We start from the raw sequence: 19,430 nt of genomic DNA on the forward strand, positions 1-19,430 counted from the left end.
ACATGAGGTATTGGATGAACACAGGTTAGCTGTGTAATGTGCTCTGTCCAGATGACTGTATTAAAAGCTGTTTTCTACAAAGTGGTGCTCCAGTGCCACCTAGTGGAAGGAATATTTCACTACTGTTCACTTTGACATTCATTTGACCTAAAGCAGGATGATTACACATACCATATCATACTGTTGCACCATCAGTGTAAGTTTAAGACTCTCATGATCAAACTGGATTACATTTTTTACTTGTAAAACTTATTTTTATGCTATTTTAATGTTGTTTTTCAAATCTCAAATGCAGAGAGCAAGATCATTCTGACGCCAAAAATGTGAATACCTGTGACTCTGAAGTACTTTTGTCTAATTTTTATGTTCAAAAGGAGGAGACGAGATGAACTTTAACCCTTAAGACCCCAAACGCCCCTCTGTCCTGTAAAGCTCCAGCAGACTCTCGGGGTCGTGGGTCTGACCTTTCAGCCAACAGTTGGGTCTTTTTGTTGGAAACACTGCAGGCCTACACTGCTGCTCCTGAGCCTCAGAGACCAAATTAGCTCCTTAAAAAGTCAGCTGTGCAGCACCTGTTAGGTCTGAACACAGCCCCACCCTCACTGCCAAAATGACACTTCTTACCACTCATATAATGAAGTATTACAACAATTCAACACTGTCTGCTTTGAGAGGCACCTTTTCAAAAGATGGTGACGTGTCTGAAGAGGTTTCTTGGGTTTGAGTTTAAAAAGTAATGTCACCTGACTTGAACGTATCAAAATGTGTTTCGATTTATCAGAAATACTTTGAATTCTTGATCACAATTATATTGAGGAAAACGTTTGTGGGCAGATAGAGCAAACTGTACAGATATGCAAAGACAAAACAACCACGAAGCAAACTGGAGTGAACACCAGCACACATTCATCAGGTTTAATAATCAACCACAGCCTGTGAACAGATGAACTGGTGAATACCAGCATCTCAAAGTTTAGATCAATCAGACATTTATACATACACAATCCCTGGGATAGCTTTTATGATACAACATGGAAAAGAGGCACCAAATAGTCCAGAAACAACTTGGCCGTCCAGATGTGACGGAGTGGCCCTTACTTCCAGGAGCCAGACTTGCCCTTGGCCCCGCGGGAGGTCTTGGATGCTTTGGAGCCCCTCTGGTGGTCGCTGACTCGGTTGCGGAGCACGTAGATGTCGTACTTCTGCCTCTTGAGCTTTTCGGCCAGCTCGAACTTCTCGGCGTGAAGCTGATGGAGCCACTGCCAGAGGTCCTGCGCCTTCTCCGCCAGCTTCTCCTGGTTCAGGTGGTCGATGTTGAGCGGCTTCCGGCGCTCCATCAGGGCCTTCTTCTTCTCCTCTCGTGCCGTCAGCTTCTTGCCTTTCTTCTGGTCCACCTTCTGCAGGTAGCCGCCGAAGGACTTGTTGGTGAATATCTTCTTCTTCTTCGCCTCCTCCTCAGCTCGCAGTTTGGCTGCCTCCTCCTCGCGCCTCGCCCTCTCCTCGGCCAGACGCGCCTGGCGTTGGCGTTCCTGCTCGGCGCGGACCCGCTGCTGTTCTGCTCTGTCGGACCGGCGGCGTTCGATGCGGTTTCGCAACGCGACAAGCTCTTCCTCCTCTTTCTGGCGGGTGGAGAAATGCAGCTCGATCAGGGTCTGGAGGTCGTTGAAATCCTTCTCAACTCTCTTGCGGTGCAGGTCGTCAAAATCCACCTTCTCGCCATCAGGGAGCTTTGGAGGAGCGATATTTGGCAAATAAGTTGTCTTATGCCGTGGTTTGGACTCCTCCTCGTGCTCACTCTCTGCTGCATGCTCTTCATCATTCTTCTCCTCCTCCTCTTCAAACTCTTCTTCTTCCTCCTCATTCACCTCCTCCTCCTCCTCCTCCTGTTCATACTCTTCCACAATTTCCTCAGTGTCTGACATGATGGCACCTCGGACGCTTTCTGGGGAGGAGAAAGCAGGATGAACACCGAGACCAGCTGGTGTCCTGCACTCGAGTGATGAGCGGGGTCTTGGGCGTGCAGCTTGGGGGTTTTTAAGGGTTTGCCTTCACCATGTGACCGTAGGCTGAGCAAAGTCTCCAGAGTGTAGGTCAGCAGCAGGGCAGATTTTGAGACAGATGGAGTAGTCTATTTTCTCCTCATCCAAGTCTTGTCAACACACCCCCCGACAGACCCCCCCTGCTCCCTACTCTGACCCTGCAGCACTCTTCATTCCTTTCTAAGGACAAGATGAGAGACTATTTCAGATACACAACAGATGCAAACACACACTTGTGCTCTCCGGCCCCACAAAGCAGCACAGAGTATCATCCAGAACAAATCACATCCTTACTTTTAAAGGCCTCCCGAGCCTCCGGCGCCAACAAGAGATGGAGATGTGGAAGCAGAAATATGGAGGATAAACAGAGAAAATGTACAACAACTCATAAAAGTCTACGGATGTTTCACAGCAGTCACAGTTTAGGAGCTCACGGATCCACTGTGATCGCGTGAGGGGTTTAAAAACTTTCATTGACAAAGCACACAGGAATCTCTTCAGCATGTCAGAGCCGGAAAGGATTTTAATGACGGGAAGTTACAGCTGTCACATTTCAAACAAAGAGCCATCACCTTGAATAGCCTGTGTCCTGTAGCATTCACACACTAAGATGTTGTTTTTGAGTTAGAAGACCACACTCTGATTTGACCTCCTGAAAAACGGAAACCCAGCAGGGCCTTCAGAGATGGGACCACCAAGCTTTCAAACATTAGTTAAAAACAGTGATGTTCTCCTCTTTGTTCTCTCGACTACACCTTTATTTCCTTTGTAACATCTGGGACAACTTACAACATATTATTATACTCTAACTGTATTTTATTTCATTTTATGCATCTTATTTAATCTTACATTTACATTTTCATTTTGTTCTATTTTAATTGATTTATTGTGGAGTTTATTACTTGTTGCTTTTAAAAGACAGTACAATGCTTTTTTTTTGGCTACATAAAGTCTTGACGTTGTTGTATCACCTTCAAATAAATTAAACTGTCAATCTTTGGAATCGGAGTTCTATCTTTCTCATTTCACTGTCTTCATCTGTTTTGATGTCTCTGAAGCCCTTTGTAATGTTACTATTATAGCAGTCAGTCAGTCAGTGGATTTTAAAGATTAGTATTTGTGTACCAACAGTTATTTCTGTAAAGAAAAGCAACACTAAGCAGCACAAAGGACCTTCACTGACAACAATGACGTTCACGACCAACATCACCGTTCCAGTCCTGTCTCCACTTTGGAATGTAATTAAAACATTCTTGCTATTGCAGGCTTTCTGCTTTCGGCGCTGGCTGGATTAAAGTGTAATTGCTCCCACACGGCAACATTTAAATGCTGATGTCAAGAATTTGTGTTCCCACGTCTTGCGTATGAGTGGAGGAGGACAAACACAGCTTTCAGAGGATGAGATGACTGACAGGGAGAGACAGGTGCTCTGCTGCGTCTGAGAATCCCAATTAAATTGTTCCATGCGCCTCCTTAGGATAAAGCTTGTGGCAGTATTGTGATGTGGCAGACAGCACATTATCTCCAGAGAGTTAAATTTCAGTAAAATAAATCTTCTGGAACTCTGACTGAAGTAAAGAAGGCTAATTGTTGCCTTAGAGGACCAAAAAACAAATTGCAATGCCTGTGAGGATGTCCCACGCCTGTCTCGTCCCAGAGTGGACTAGGCTCCACTAAAACATGCCTGTGCACAACATGAGGACAGCAGATGGCCCCAGTATAATCAAGGCACTCTTGGTTGTTGGTGGCAAGGGACAACTGTGTCTATCAGCAGAGAAAGGCACCAAATGACGTCTATAAATAGTGACACTGTCTGCTATTTAACGCAGTTCAAAATGAACAAATAGACTGATGCACTAAAACTCCTGTATGTTTACATTCAATGCCACTGCCATCAAACTGAAAACAAAAACGGTAAAGAGAGATTGACATCCTGCGTGGACATTTTCATAATAATAAAGCCAGTTAAATCTTCTGTGCTGAGTTTGGAAAGAAGCAAACAACCCTGGTTGCACAGTGACCTCGTGTGGTCAAAACTGTGCAGTACAGTTGTGTCCCACAGCAGTCCCCTCAACCTTAAGCCCACTAATTATCCACGTAAATCCAGGCAAATATCAATATGTCTGTTTTGTTATAGACATTGTCACAAAAAAAAAGTTAAAGGCTTCTGACCTTACACACCTGACTTCACATTTCCAGTCAGCACAAAGGTGAAGGTGAACTCCTCCATCCTGACCATACAAATCTCTCTTTACTCACCCGTCGCCACACATGCAGACGCCAGGACTGAATTTGCAGCTGTATCCTCAGCAGCTTCCGTCTACTTCTTTTTCCACAATTGTGTGTGTGCTACCAAAAGAAAACCTCAGATTTAGAAAGTGGAATTGATTCATTTTTCAACTGTCCCACAGGCCCCATGGCTGTATGTGCAAAAATTCAGCCAAAGCATCGTCTCTGAAACTCTTTAGTAATAGGTTTTAGAAGCAATTCTTACTTGTTGGGAAAAGCATTAAGTATGAAACAACAACACATGAAACAACATTGACTACTTTTTAAGATTAGTTCAGCACCCCAAACCACACATCATGCTGGGCCTACAGTTAAGCTAATTACCTAACTGATGCTAACTTTAGTTTTACTGTTCATTCCAGGCCTCTTAGCTGCAGTGTGTTTTTACCATTTACTTATAGCTAGTCCTCTTAGCCATAGTGTAGTTAATGTAAACTAGCATATACAGTATGTATTTACAGATATGACTCAAATTATTCAGCTTGTGTTTGAGTTGCTTGAGTTGTGAATGCCCCATGTTAGCTTAGTGCTAGCTTATAGTTTAGCTTCAATGCATAGCCTTAAGAGGCTTGAAACAGACAGAAACCCTTAAGTAGCAATTTAGCTTTGACATTTAAGCTTCAGAAAAGGAGTATGTCCATCAATACAGCAGCATTTTACATAATCAATTAGCAAAGGTGATAATTCTTCCTTGCTAGCTTGTGTTAGCTTTGACATTTAAGCTTGAGAGGGAATAAAATATCAATAGCTTCATTTTACCTCATTCATCAGTTGAGTTGTGAGTGCTTCCATGCTAGCTTGTGCTAGCTTATAGGTTAGCTTCACCACACAGCCTTAAGAAGCTTGACACACACAGAAACACTTTTTTCCTCTTCTTTTGGCATTTTTAACCAGGCAAACGACAGAACTGGATTTAAAGAACTGCTCCACATGACATCCTAGGACTTCGACTTTTTATTAGAACAAGTACAACCGCTAATAACAAATGAGGGGACATGGGAATTGTATGAGGTACTTTAGCACTAGGCTTAAGCCGGATACTCGTTTCAGACGGATAAAGCATTTTTGACGAGTACGAGCATGATACCTGTAAAACTCGTCAATATCCGCGCGCATGCTGAAGAAAAATCCTCATTGGGTAACTAACTGTCTTCACGTTCTGTGATTGGCCAGTCAAACACAGCGCCCGCCCCTCCCTACTCAGACGCGTCTCTAGCTCACGTTGCTCTCTTCAGTACTCCTTAAGGTTTGCTTCAGGTCGCCTCTACTTCAGTTTGTATGATATTTAAAGTTACTTGGTGAACTTGTTTCGTAACGTACGCGGTGCATTTGACAAGACAGAGCTGGAAACGGCTCGTGTCGCGTCGGTCACTGCCTCTAGTCCGTCGTTTTTTGTTTGTTTGTTTGTTTGTTTGTTTTTTTACCATCTGCTTGCTCTTAGTTTGGCTGGTGATATAAAGTCAGTTGGAAAACTTTGCTCGTACTGAACGCGGTGCTTTTGAGAAGAATGCAGTGAACAAGGCGACATATTATTTCCCTGTTCACTGGAACATCACTGGAAGTTTGCATGAATCACCAAGTTCACACAGATCATTAAAAAATAAACAGTCTTACAGACCACTTACACACATACACGCATATAGCTGAACACACAAAGTAGCCTATATTAATATTTTTATTGTATATCAATTTCAGACGTAAAATAATGTATCGATTTAAGCCCCACCCATCTTCATTAGGCCCCGCCCACTCCGAGTACAGATAGGGATACAGATCATTTAGATGGTTTAACAGATGCAGATACAGATACAGATAGTGGTGTACTTGCTCATCCCTACTAAACGGATTCTTCAATCACAATGAAAAAGGTAGGAAAAGGTGAGCAAACAAGCTGAATAATTAAATTTAACCTACCACTTATAATTATTTCTTAACAGTGTAGACATTTTTCTGTTGTTGAATGATTATTATTTTGAAGTTGAAGAGTTTTGAAAGCACAGAGAGTATGATAAAAATTTTGTTTGTGATTTTGCATCAAGCTAACTCTGGAACCATGCACCAAATGGAAATATTCATAATTTAATAGTATTGCATTGAGTGTAAAGGAATACAGTTATGCTAGTTGAAGGAAATGATCATCAATAATAATAAGATAGTAATAACAGTAATTGGAAATAGGAGTAATAGCAATTAGTACTAACATCACGCTGTGCCACACCTTGTTCATTTCAAATGTTTATTCTCTCTTTATTCTAGAGATGGGTTTTAATTTGAAAGCCAGGACCGGAAGTTCAATTAGTGCACCGCGCGTGTGACGGCGGTGTAGGTGGAGGGTGAGTGAGAGACAGGCAGGCATCAATGACAGGCACAGCTCCACAGGATCACTCACCGCTCGGCCTGTTTCATGTTTGTGGCTCCAGGCAGCGGACAGCCGGCTGTTTGTGATCCGAGCCGAGGATGCGGGAGCAGGTGTGGGCCTCGTGGTTCTCCCGCTGCCTCCTACTCATCATCACCGCTCACACACCATCAGCGTCCGCCGACAGAGACCTGCGGCCGTGCGATGAGGTGCGTGCGCTTCACTCTCATTGTAATTATCTTCTGATATCGTGAAGCTACTTCAAAACACAAGTGCTTTTTGAGAGGCAGATATAAGTGTTTTACTGGTTATTTTTTAGTAATTGTTGTCATCTAGAAATTACAGTGATTTATCACCTGTTTTAAAGCGATGATCAAGTGAAGAAAATGGCCATGTATGCCGCTGATCGGCTTAAAATGCGCTTCATGTTGACCATAAACACGCTCCATAACGAGATGACGCTGTCTGCTGCCTCCATTCCTCCTCTGGGCAGCCTCTGCCGGCCAGCCTGACTAGAGTTACCCGCTGAGGAGGAGAGAGAAGCGGGCAGTGCCGTCAGGGGTTTTTTCATGGTGGTGGACTGTGGACGCAGCATCCAGGGTTCAGTCTGTGAAGCTGGCAGCCTTTAGGGCATTTCGAGGTTCAGCGACTTCCGGGGATCCTCGAGTGTTTTAATGGGGCCCGGAAGCAAAGTGAAGATGTTACAGAATGTATGAAACCAAATCTTATCTCTGTTAATACAGTCTAAAAAGCTCAATTGTTTAGTTCAGTTTCACATTAGCATCCATATTTTACCACAATAGATGTAAAGACAAGGTGAATTCTGGGAAACAGATGAGAAAACTACCACTCTCATGTTTGTCCTTTCAATAATAATCTACAGCCTGTTAGCTTAGCTTAGCACTGGGGAAACAGAACACCTGGAATGCACCAGCTGTTCTTCCGGCCAGCATAACCTGCCATAACACCACAAATTGTAGTTGTTACACTTAGGTTTTGTATGGATTAAATGAATAATAATGTCAGTGAGCTTCATAGGTGCTGGTAGGTGGATTCAAATTTTTGAAGTAGAATTTTAAGTACCAAAAGACAAAAATACTCATAATGCAAAATGATCCGTTATATCATAATTATTATGTTATTGGATTATCAGTGATGCATAAAAGTGTGCATCACATTAATGCTGAAGCTGGTAAAGGTGGAGTTAGTTTGTATTTGTCTGCTGGATGGCTTGTGAATTTCCCCTGGGGATCAATAAAGTTTTAATCAATAATATTACATCATGCACTTATTGGTTATATTTGTATTGTTGATCTGAATCTGCACTGAATGAAGAGCTGAATTCAGGAGCAATCAGTCTCACTGGGATTGTTAATGGATGTTGGGTTAAATCACCAATCATGCATTGTAAATCAATAACACCTGCCTCACCCCGCATCACAGTTCATTTTTGTTATTTTCTAGATGTTTTAAAGCTTTCCAGCATTAAACATTCAATACAATATACATATCAGTCACCAAGAGACCACAACACAGATCCTGAAACCTCCAGTCCTTCAACCAGGTGACTCAGGATGGATTGTCACAACTCCCCCCCCCCCCCCATCAGTCTCCATGACAACAGGCATGAGTCACCCAGGCGACCAGCAAACACATTAGCCCACATCGGTTTTCTCATCAGCCTCACCTTTTCTCCCCCGTCAGCACATTAGCACCAGCGCAGCAGGTGAAACTCCTTGCTATGCTACATGCTAATAAAGTGGTCTGCCTCTCACTTGGCAGTCCACAATGTGTATGTTTGTTTGTGTGTTTTGGGGGTGCGCGGCATGAATGGCCATTCTTGTTGATGCAGAGAGGTGATTAGTCATTTAGAAAGAGCTCACAGCTTATCTGTGCTGCACACACACGTCCTGTATCTGTAAACCATCTCCCTGTGTGTCTGATTAATTCTCCCGTTCACACGTCGCAGGTCATTCCTGAGATTATTGCAGTTTGATTAGCTGCTGCTCAGATGTCAGCGCTCTGCTGCAGCCAGCTGCCTGCATGCTCTGCTGATTGTCTGCCCAGGTCAACAGCAGGTTCGGGGGAGGAGATGGAGATCTGCCAGAGCAAAGCTTTGGACATGAGGAAGTCGCATTAAAAGCACAAAGGAAGACGTACTTATGGGCTTTGTTGCTTTAATTCTCAGAGGATTGCATAAAGTAGAAAACTGATTTAAAGTCTTTGGCTTTTCAATTTTGAAAGGTAAAATGAGTAAGAAAGGGTAAGAGATTGAATCTCAGTATTTAATCTGCTAAAAGTCCACATCTAAATACCACTGTAGTACAATGTGCTTGAGTTTTTCACATATACTCAAGTGAGGATTTTTTTTTTAAAACTTATAAAATAACAAATTAAATTATAGGATATAGATTATAATGGAAAACAGACACAAAAACAGAGGAAATAAAATATGCCAGTCTGCAATCTGTAAGGTTATAGTTTATGAGGTGAAAAGATAATAAATTTAAAAAAAAAAACTCAGCACTCAGCTGAATCACTGAACACACTCCAGATGACGACGCTCGCTCTCGCTCGCTCCTGTGGAGCTTAAAGGGACTTTGGACAAAATGTTCTTCTAAATGAATGTTCAGTCACTTCTTATGATCAACATAACGTCACGCCCAGCGGTCCTTGGAAAGAAGCGACTGTGCAGATGACCTGCTGTCGTGCTCTTAATGGACCGTTGCTCTTCCAGCAGTTGGTTGCCATGGTGATCGGGGTCAGCCATCACTTTCACCCCGGGCACCCTCCCACCCCTCTGATGTTCCCTTTTGTATTACAAGGTTTTGTTTTCACATGAAATCAGCTTCATGCCTGCACCAAGTCATGTGTGTCCAGTACTGCATGTGACTGAAAACACTGGTTTTCCAGGTAGACAGGAGGTGCAGTCACATGAGGGTTTAGATGTGTCTGTGTTCGACGTGGTGCGATAGTAACATAATGTAAAGAATTTAAATATATTTTTGCACATCATGTCATGCGTGTCTGGTTGGATAGCAAAACCAAAGGATGTATAACCACCCTAACAGCTCTGTAAGGTTGTACTGAGGCACAGCAGTGCTTTGAGCGAAATGCTAACATCAGCATGCTAACATTCTCACAGTGTGTTAGCATGCTAATACGCTGATGTTTAGGTACAGTATTTACCGTGTTCACCATCTGAATTTAGTGTGTTCATGTGCTAACACGCATGTGTTTAGGTACAGTTTTTACCAGTTTTTTGATTTAGTGTGTTAGCATGCTAACATGCTAATAGTTAGGTACAGTGTTTAGCGTGTGTACCATCTCTGTTAAGTGCGTTCACGTGCTAACATGTGCATGTTCAGGTACATTGTTTGCTATGTTCACCATCTTAGTTTAGTGTGTTAGCATGCTAGTACACTAATGTTTCATTACATTATTTACCATGTTCACCATCTTAGTTTACACACATGGATGTCTGAACCAAATTTCATGGCAGTCCATCCAATAGTTGTTGAGACAACCTCATGGTGCACCAGGGGAAAAGTCAGGGGATCACTAAAACCAGTAAACTTTATCCTCTAGGGGCCATGAATGTTTATACAAACTTTAAAGCTAATTCATCAGATAGCTGCTAAGCTGGGCCAGAGTGCTGGACTGACCGACTGATTTCGCCATCCATATAAAAGTGCACAGACTGGATGGCGTATTGATCTCTGTATGTGTCTGAATGTGTGCTCTGCAGACGGACTACTATTACCAGTACACAGAGTGTGACAGCACAGGGTCACGATGGAGGGTCGCCATCCCTCGCAATCCAGGCTCCTGCTCAGACCTTCCACCTCCAACCAGAGGAACAGACTGCTGTAAGAACTGCCAGTGTGTGTGTGTGTGTGTGTGTGTGTGTATTCACATGTCAATATGACCCTTCTTCTTCCTTGCTGTCACAAAGCTTTCTCCTGTCCGGCTGGGAAGTATTTAGAGATGAACACACAGCAGTGCACACCGTGTGTGGCTGGCTCCTATTCGCTAGGCAGCGGCCTCCGTTTTGACCAGTGGGACGCCATCCCTGCAGGCTTCACCAGCCTGGCCAGCTTCCTGGACCCCGGGCCAAATGGAGAAGACATTCAGGCCTGTAACAGGTGACGCAGACACTCATAAATGTAATCATAACCAAGAATACAGTATCCACCCATTGTTCTTTTTGCTGTTTTGCTGAGTGTGTTTTGTCTGTGCGGCAGCTCATCATGGATGCCACAGGGTGTGTATCTGGAGTCCAACCGTGATGAGTGTACAGTGTCTTTGATTTATGCTGTCCACCTGGAGAAGCAGGGCTCTGTCTCCTTCACCTACCAGTATCCCGACAACAACATCTTCTTTGAGTTCTATGTAAGCCTCATTTGCCAATATATCAGGCTAACGCTGGCTCCCTCTGACATTCCTCTTTGTTCATAATAAATAGTGTTGTTAATAGTGTAGTATTTTGTTGCTAATTTCCAATGTCAACATGTTTTCAGGTCCAGAACGAGCAGTGTCAGGAAATGGCCCAGACTGATGACCAGAAGTGGATTAAAGTCACTAACAATGGAGAATGGGACACACACAGAGTGAGTATCTGGCCCTGCTGGTGTTAGTAAAGACACTGTCATGGTTTCTGTGTGCTTCACTGTGTGCATGGCCTTTTGTGTTTTTAGGTGAATCTGAAGTCTGGCACCAACATCCTGTACTGGAGAACCACTGGCATCCTGGTGGGAGGGAAGATGGTCAAACCTGTGCTGCTCAAGAACATCCAAATAGAAGGTAAAGCAAACTTAGACACACAATATGGCAATAATTATTTTACACTAATTTATATTAAATGAAACAAGACCTGTGTCAGTTTAAAGGGTAAAAATGTGCTTTTGTGTGTTTGTGCATGTTGTGCTGCTTTATGTCACCACAGGTGTGGCCTACACGTCAGAGTGTTTTCCGTGCCGGCCCGGCTGGTTCAGCTCTGCCCCCGGCTCCTCGTCCTGTCAGCCGTGTCCCAGCAACACCTTCTCTGTGAAGGGCGCGTCCTCCTGCATGCCCTGCCCTGAACACCACTACTCACGTATGTACATTTACTACTATACGACTAAAATATGTACTATTTTGTATTAATGAGTTTTGACTTTTGCAGTACTTTTTTTTTGTTAGATTCCTTGCCTGTGGAAAAACTTCTTGGTTTTAAGCCTGTTTCTCTGCATCATCATGTCTCCTCTGCTTTCACTCCTCTCTCAGATGAAGGATGGGCAGAGTGTAAAGTGAGGCCACCCTGCTCAGAGAAGGATTACTTTCCGATCCACACGGCCTGCGACAGCGAAGGGAAGGTCAGCAGCATCCACGTGTTTTGCATTTCACACACCTGCACACAGCCACAAAGAACAGAGAGCTTTGTGATAGTTGTCACTGACTAGTTCACAATTTAGTTGTTTTTAGTTTGAATTTTTAACATTCTCAAACAAAGCAACACAATCCAGTGAAAACTTGACAACCACAAACACACTTGATTCATTTTACATTTAATACACGATCAGCATGAAAATTCCCGTTCGTCTTTCATTTGGAACAACACTTAACAAAAGAGCACATGGTAAATAACCTCCTGCATTCACACAGCGCCGCCTGTCTCGTCTGAAGTGTTTCACTGCATTACATTTACATTGATCATCTGCAGTGACGATGTTTGTCAGCTCTTATGAGAAACCAGAGAAGTTACATAATGCGATGAGAAAGGAAATGATGAAGAGCTTAGTGAGCGCTTCGCATGTCATCTGATCCTAAATCAGCCTCCTTGGCACTCATCCACAACCTTGGTCTGCTTTGATTCACATTTCTGAAAGCGCTGAGTAAGAGTAAGTAAGACTGTGAAAAAACAGAGAAGCAACACATCCCTCTACTGTCAATGGTATTGTTTATTTTTGAGTTGTCCAAGCTTTATTGTCCATTTTTATGGATCTCAGTGTCTAGTAAAATACGTACTTCCTGCCCCTGATCATAACCTCTATGGTTTCTTTGGATACAGACGCAGGTGTTGTATCATTGGGTGGAGCCAAAGATCTGTGTGGAGAACATCACGGGAGCTATGGAGCTGCCTGCAACAGGGGTGAGAGAGCCCTGCCCTCCCTGCAACCCCGGCTTCTACAACAGCAACGACTCCACCTGTTTGCCCTGCCCACCTGGAACCCACTCAGATGGCACCTTCGGTAAATCCGCCCACACTTGTCCTCACCTGGCATGTATTGTTACCGAGGCGCTGTCGCTGTATTCATCGAATCAGAGCTTCACAACCTGTATTTATCTCAGAGAAGTCAAATAAATGACTTGTTTTTTTCTATTGCTTCATACATGTGCGTTCCTCATAAATGTACTTTTTTAATTCATATTTTTAAATTAATTTCATTTACAAATAGACCCAGTGTAATAGGTAAATTATAAAACAAAACACATAAATATAAAAAAAGATACACAAACACATATGTGCGATATATTTATTTTTTTGCAGTATATATATGTACTGTATGTACACATATGCATACATAGTAAATACACACATAAGTAAAAAAGATACTGTACCAATGAACAATTACTGAAGGTCTTAGTTTCCATAGCATTGGGGTTGAACAAATGATTATTTTCATTCCAGTTATTATGTTGATTTCTTTTCTCAATGTATCTTTTAATCGCCTGGTCTTGTTTTATTTAACCGACAGTCCAGAACCCAAAGATATTCAGTTAACTATCATATATAGCAAAAAAAAAAAAAAAGCATGAAATCCTCTCATTTTAGAAGCCGGAAAAAACAAATGTTTGTCATTTTTGCTTATTAAATGACAGTGAATTGATCATAGCAGTTCTACATACATACGTACATAAATACTCTATTCATAATGTTCCACTCCTGAAAAGATGGCTCCTGTGCAAATAATGTTTTTCCATGGAGGAAAATGTCATTGTTGAATCTAAATGAAGCTTGTGTGTGTGTGTGTGTTTATGTGTGTACCAGCTTGCACTGAGTGCCCTGCAGGTACAGAGCCAGTGTTAGGTTACGAGTACAAATGGTGGAACGTGCTGCCTTCCAACATGAAGACTTCGTGTTTCAACGTGGGAAACTCCAAATGTGACAACATGAACGGTGAGCTGTGATACTATTGTACACACATTATACATTACACAACTATTAGCTACATACTAACTAACTAACTATTACCTGCATACTATCTATGTACTGTTAACAAAGAAACTAACTGTCTCTAACTAACTGTATTTTCTGATGGATGATGAATAATGAGGCAACAACATAATAAATCATCGACATAGGAAGCGATCTGTAATCCAGAATGAATGAGGTGTAATGTGAGTGCATCATATCTGTTGTCCATCAGGGTGGGAGGTTGCAGGGGACCACATTCGCAGTGGAGCAAGCAGTTCAGATAACGACTATCTCATCCTCACCCTGCATGTGCCTGGCTTCAAGTAAGTACGTGTGCTCTCATGATGGCTGTGTGGCAGATCTGGTGGACGGATAGAGAAAATCACTTGACTTAACAGCAAAAAAACTGTTGTTGTCAGAAGCCGTTTCCTGCTGAAATCCGCTTTTAACATATTTCTGTGAGTTTGTACAATCATGTTAAAAGTGTGTCATCCGAATCTCCGTGTTTGTGTTTTTGTGGCAGGGTCCCAGCCTCTCTTTCAGGGATGACCGGCAGTGAGTTTGGCCAGATAACCTTTGTGTTTGAGACCATCTGCTCCGCCGACTGTGAGCTCTACTTCATGATGGTGCGTGCTTGGCTGTGTGTTTGCAGCAGAGGGTAGTCATTTGGTGACAGACTTTACCAGCAAGCCAGAGTACTCGTGCTCGTCTTCAGCTGTGGGCCACCTTATTACAGCACTCTGCATATTGCTGTTCAGTAATCCAACCCATATTTTCCCATCTGTTTAACTGTGATGCCCCCTGCAGGATGTGAACAGTAACAGCACCACAGTGGTTGAGTCGTGGGAAGGCACTAAGGGGAAGCAGTCATACTCGCACAGCATGACCAGGAACGACTCTGTCACGTATACGTGGGCCTTCCAGAGGACGAACCATGCTCTGGACGTGAGTGAACACACAAAGTTAAACAAAGCCTTGGCTTTATGTTTAGTGCTAATTAGTAAATCCTAGCATGCTAGCACACAAAATAAGGTGAAAATGATAAACATCACCTGCTAAACATCAGCCTCTTAGCATATTTATCTGAAGCATTTTTTCGGGGACAGGTATGGTGTGAAACTGCCACGTAACACAGCATTTATTGGCTAAGCTAGTTAGCGTAACCTGTGCAAGACCCAATATGTGGTAAAAATATACAAAACTTGAAGAGAATACCTGCAATGCAGCACAACACACAAAACGTAACAAAATCAATACATACAAACAATAATAACACAGTAGGTTAGCATGTTAACATTAGCACTTAGCTCAAAGCCATTGTGTAGCATGGCTGTAGACTTTTTTTTTTCATAATCATGTCATTCTCACGCAGCTATTCAAAAGACGTTGATGTATTTGTATCACAAATAGTTTATACTTTGTGTTGTTTAACTTAAAACTTACAACCAAAAAAAAAATCAATTCCAGCTTAGCGTATGTATGTCTGTAGGTGCGGCGCTACGTCAGAGACATGGTGAAGGTGTACTCCATCAGTGTGACCAACGTTGTGGATGGGTTAGCGTCGGCGTGTCGGGCCTGCGCTCTGGTACCTCAGAACTCCCAGCAGGCGGGCTCCTCCTGCGTCCCCTGCCCTGCTGGTTTTTTCATTGACAGAGACACCAACCGATGTCAGGAGTGCCCGCCCAACACACACCTGGCAGGACGCCACACCTACGGCCAGGACGCATGTGTCGCCTGTGGGCCTGGAAGTATTAGCAACAAGGTAGAGAGTCCTGCTCTGTGTTCAGACTGGGTATCATTTGATGCTATCGCTGATATGACACAATTAATAGATGGCATAGTGGCCTCCATTAATCCCTGATTATGGACACCGTGGATGGACATTATCCCACTTACATCACAAACCATAATTTAGTTTCCATGGTAACAGGATTTGACTATATCAGGAACAATCATGACATTACAATCAGTCATCAAAGTTGTCCTTTTCTCCAGATAGGTTAACAGAAATGTTGAAGTCACTCACTGTTGTAATCATTTTAGATACAGGCTGGACATTAATTTAGAACAGTGGAACACAGGAACTACTTAGTAGGTGTCGATTATCAGGAATTAATGGATATCCTTCAGCCAATCAGAATCAAGTACACACCCAAAGTCATGGTTTATAATATTATGTTGGCATCATATCAATCAGTGTGAACCATTTGAAGCTCTCTTCATGGATTGGTCCATAGTGCTGTCCATAGTACATCATAGTACTGCATGCGGAGGGTTCATGTATCTCCTTTTCTTCCAGGAACACTCTCGGTGCCACAGCGACTGCTCCTTCACCCACACAGTGAACAACCGCACACTGACCTTTGACCTCAGCGCCCTGAGCGACGCGGCCTCGCTGACCGTCGGGCCGAGTTTCACCTCCAAAGGCACAAAGTACCTCCACTTGTTCAACATCAGCCTGTGTGGCCACAAGGTAATTCACACCTGCGTGATAGCAGGGAAACATCGAGCGTAGCCAGAGCAACTAGCAGATCATTTTCATGCCACGTGCACGTCTGCCGCAGGGGAAGAGGGCTGCTGTCTGCACAGATAACGTCACCTACGTGTCCAGCAAGGACGACCAGAGCGACGCGGCTCAGTTTGTCAACTCAGTGAACAGCTTCATCTGTCAATCAACCGTCATCCCGGCAGATGGGCGGGGCTTCAGGATGGCCATTTCCTCCCAGTCCATCAGCCTTGCAGATACGTTCATCGGTATGAGGCTTGTTAAATGGCAGCATCTGATCGTTAGCTGGAAATGCTGGATTTGACATTTGGGTTTTCTTTCCAGGAGCGACAGTTGATACCGCCCTCGACGGCGTGAACGCTAAACCAGATCTTTTTCCTAAGGACTCAGAAGATGTTCCAGACATCCACTTCTTCTACAGGTGCAGTATGAAAAACAGAGTGCGTTTGTTTTTGTTGTGTTTAAGTCCTAATCGTGTCCTTCTTTGGTTTCAGGTCGACGCAGCCAACAGCCTCATGTGATCAGGGTCGCAGCTCAGTCATCAGTGTTCGCTGTAACCCCGAGAAGCCTGAACGAGGAGAGCTCTCTGTGCCCAGGTACCTGATGATGCACTCACTGTATGAGACTGTGTCTCTTTACAAACATGTACTGCAAGTATTTCACTTTAGTTTAATTAATTAATACGAGGGTGAACATGTTAACCACTGTGTGTTTGTTTGCAGGTCCTGTCCTGCAGGAACGTGTGATGGATGCACATTTCACTTCCTGTGGGAGAGCGCCAGTGCCTGTCCACGCTGCACCGAGGACGACTACCATCAGATAGAGGGGGCGTGCAAGGGATGTGTGCAGGTAACACACACACACACACCTCAAGTATAATTAAACCATCCAAGTAGTTGGTTGGCTAAATAGCAAACATATACTCTGCAGTATATGAATGAATTCTGAATTATTTCTTATTATTACAGTATTTAGTAGCTTCATGTAATACCAATAAAAAGCCTCAATGAATTTTATTTTAGTTTCCAGATGTAAATGATTCAGTGTGACTGGATTTTACTGCATTATTAATTGCATCATTCAATTTTGACAAAAACACAACAAAAACTCTCAGAAAAATGCTTTTTTTTCCCCAGAGAAAAAGTTATTTTGTACTGTACTATAACTTAAACCCATTCTAGTTTTAACTATTTTACTTGAGTCTGTATCTGCAAGGTAATAATTTTGAAAGTTCATTCATCAGAAATCTGTCTGCTCCATCATTTGATTTATGAAGTTAAATCTCCACCTGTCACCCTGCAGGAAACTCTGTACATGTGGAACGAGCCAAAGTTGTGCACCAAAGGTGTGTCGCTGCCTCCTCGGAGCTCCTCTCCGTGTGAGGCCATCGCTCTGTGGCTGAAGGTCAGCATTGGCGGCGGAGCCTTCGTGGCCGTGCTGCTTGTCTCCCTCACGTGTTATTTCTGGAAGAAAAACAAGAGGTTAGCCAACCAATCAGCCAATCGGGATCTACCAGCAGTCTCAGTCAACGTGCTCATTAAGATCACGGTGAATTGTTATTTAAAGGTAGAGACGTCAGCAGCTGTTGGTCAGTGATGGTGAAGGCTCAGACTCTTTGAAGGAGTACACTTTTCTTATTCACTATGTTTACTTTTACTTTGATTTGCTGTTTTTTATTTTAGTCTTATAATCTTGGGTTTTAATAGGGGTCACACATACATACATACGTACTATACAAAAAGGGGGGGGGGGGGCAGTGGAAAAGAATATTGCTAATGGGAAAAATTCAGAATTGCACATGTTTTAAGTGCAGTGTTTTTTTTTTTTACTATTGCACATAATAATTATTGTATGAGTGCTCACCTTCAAACGCCTTCACACTGGACTTCATGTCAAACAGTATGTTGTCTCATGGTGACGGTGTCCCTGTGGTCTGTGGTCAGGCTGGAGTACAAGTACTCTCGCCTGGTGATGTCTGCCAACAAGGAGTGTGAGCTTCCAGCTGCAGACAGCTGTGCCCTGGCTGAAGGCGAGGAACCCGAAGACGACGTGGTCTACACCCAGAAACCCTCCCTGCTGGGGAAACTCCGGGCCATAGCTAACAAGGTGTGTGGGTTTTTTTTTTTTTACAAGTTTCAACCATTTCTTGTAACAGTAATACACACTATTTTGGTGGTGTGGCTCAAGTCAGAGGATGGCCAAAGTCATTAGGGCTCATCCTCTGGGAACCATGAATGTCTGTACAAAATTTCAGCTAATGAGACATTTCACAAACCAACATCCAGAGAGCCTAAATGGCTAAAAAGTAGTCCCACTGGGCAGAAAACCACCCAGTCTGGCAACACAGGTCCACAGCTGCCGAACATGTAAGTTCTGTGTTGTAGTAACAGTCGAAGTAGTATTCAAATACCATGTATCTTTCAGCACAAAGATGGAGATTGCAGCGAGTCTGTGCAGCTGAACTCGTCCCAGCCTGATCAGTGGGTCCTGGGATAAACAGACGACAACAGACAGACAGGAAGGAGGTCAGCGCTGGAGGAACAGTCAGTCAGTGGTCGTATCACTGCCCTCCACCTCCGCAGACCCCAGTTTTCACTGGAAAACGGTCGCCATTCAGATGCTGGCAAAAACTGGACGATGGCTTTTACTCCTTGACTGGAATACACAGGAAAGACGCTGCGGCTGTGACGTCATGGACGCTCCAGGGAGGCAACCGAAAGACAAACACGCTTCTAATGTTTCATTATTTTTGTTCTGCATGTTTTGTATTTTTATTTATTATTTTCCGTTCAGAGTCACGTATTTATATCAATGTTATAATGATGAACCTTTATTAAAGTCCTGTTTAATTCGGGATTTGTGTGCTATTGTTTAGAGTTCGTGCAACACAGGTGTGACATGAGAAGTAACAGTAAAATGTAGTACTTTTTGAAGTACTGATCACTGAGCAGAAGTCGGTGCGTCCTGATAAATCCGCGTGACTGCGCCGTGATGATGGAGCACTCGGCGCATGTTTGACGGTCAGGGTCGTCGCCCGGCGGGTCCTTCTCTCTCCAGCTCGGA

The 19,430-nt window shown here is 43.4% G+C and overlaps 2 protein-coding genes across 11 annotated transcripts; one reads left to right on the top strand and one right to left on the bottom strand.

The window, feature by feature from the left end:
- Window positions 1-1,012: 1,012 nt before the first annotated feature.
- Window positions 1,013-1,922, bottom strand: tnnt2c (troponin T2c, cardiac). 10 transcript variants are annotated; one of them, XM_076722325.1, is made up of 2 exons: window positions 1,894-1,922; window positions 1,013-1,794 (listed from the first exon to the last, which is right to left on the bottom strand). In XM_076722325.1, exons 1-2 carry the CDS (start codon window positions 1,920-1,922, stop codon window positions 1,095-1,097), a joined length of 729 nt encoding a protein of 242 aa, XP_076578440.1. In that variant the 3' UTR covers window positions 1,013-1,094. The 10 variants fall into 10 exon arrangements, with proteins under 10 accessions (XP_076578440.1, XP_076578439.1, XP_076578438.1 ...); XM_076722324.1 differs by having other exon boundaries at window positions 1,013-1,778; window positions 1,866-1,922; XM_076722323.1 differs by having other exon boundaries at window positions 1,013-1,781; window positions 1,866-1,922.
- Window positions 1,923-6,625: 4,703 nt separating this feature from the next.
- LOC143314748 (endosome/lysosome-associated apoptosis and autophagy regulator family member 2-like) lies at window positions 6,626-19,223 on the top strand. Its single transcript, XM_076721866.1, has 22 exons — window positions 6,626-6,893; window positions 10,433-10,553; window positions 10,640-10,829; window positions 10,929-11,076; window positions 11,205-11,294; window positions 11,382-11,487; window positions 11,630-11,779; window positions 11,950-12,038; window positions 12,734-12,914; window positions 13,715-13,843; window positions 14,094-14,184; window positions 14,385-14,487; window positions 14,669-14,806; window positions 15,351-15,623; window positions 16,161-16,334; window positions 16,426-16,615; window positions 16,692-16,788; window positions 16,862-16,963; window positions 17,090-17,216; window positions 17,670-17,848; window positions 18,311-18,473; window positions 18,792-19,223. Exons 1-22 carry the CDS (start codon window positions 6,786-6,788, stop codon window positions 18,861-18,863), a joined length of 3,021 nt encoding a protein of 1,006 aa, XP_076577981.1. The 5' UTR covers window positions 6,626-6,785; the 3' UTR covers window positions 18,864-19,223.
- The last annotated feature ends 207 nt before the right edge of the window (window positions 19,224-19,430 follow it).

This window comes from Chaetodon auriga, chromosome 22 (genome assembly GCF_051107435.1).
Source record: "Chaetodon auriga isolate fChaAug3 chromosome 22, fChaAug3.hap1, whole genome shotgun sequence".
Taxonomy (NCBI): Eukaryota; Metazoa; Chordata; class Actinopteri; order Chaetodontiformes; family Chaetodontidae; genus Chaetodon; species Chaetodon auriga.

Excerpts from the sequence above, each read along its gene's own strand:
- tnnt2c (XM_076722317.1), bottom strand. The coding sequence starts at position 1,922 with ATGTCAGACACTGAGGAAATTGTGGAAGAGTATGAACAGGAGGAGGAG.
- LOC143314748 (XM_076721866.1), top strand. The coding sequence starts at position 6,786 with ATGCGGGAGCAGGTGTGGGCCTCGTGGTTCTCCCGCTGCCTCCTACTC. Across the intron at positions 14,807-15,350 it reads GGACGAACCATGCTCTGGAC|GTGCGGCGCTACGTCAGAGA; the intron begins GTGAGTGAACAC and ends GTATGTCTGTAG. Across the intron at positions 16,335-16,425 it reads TCAGCCTGTGTGGCCACAAG|GGGAAGAGGGCTGCTGTCTG; the intron begins GTAATTCACACC and ends CGTCTGCCGCAG.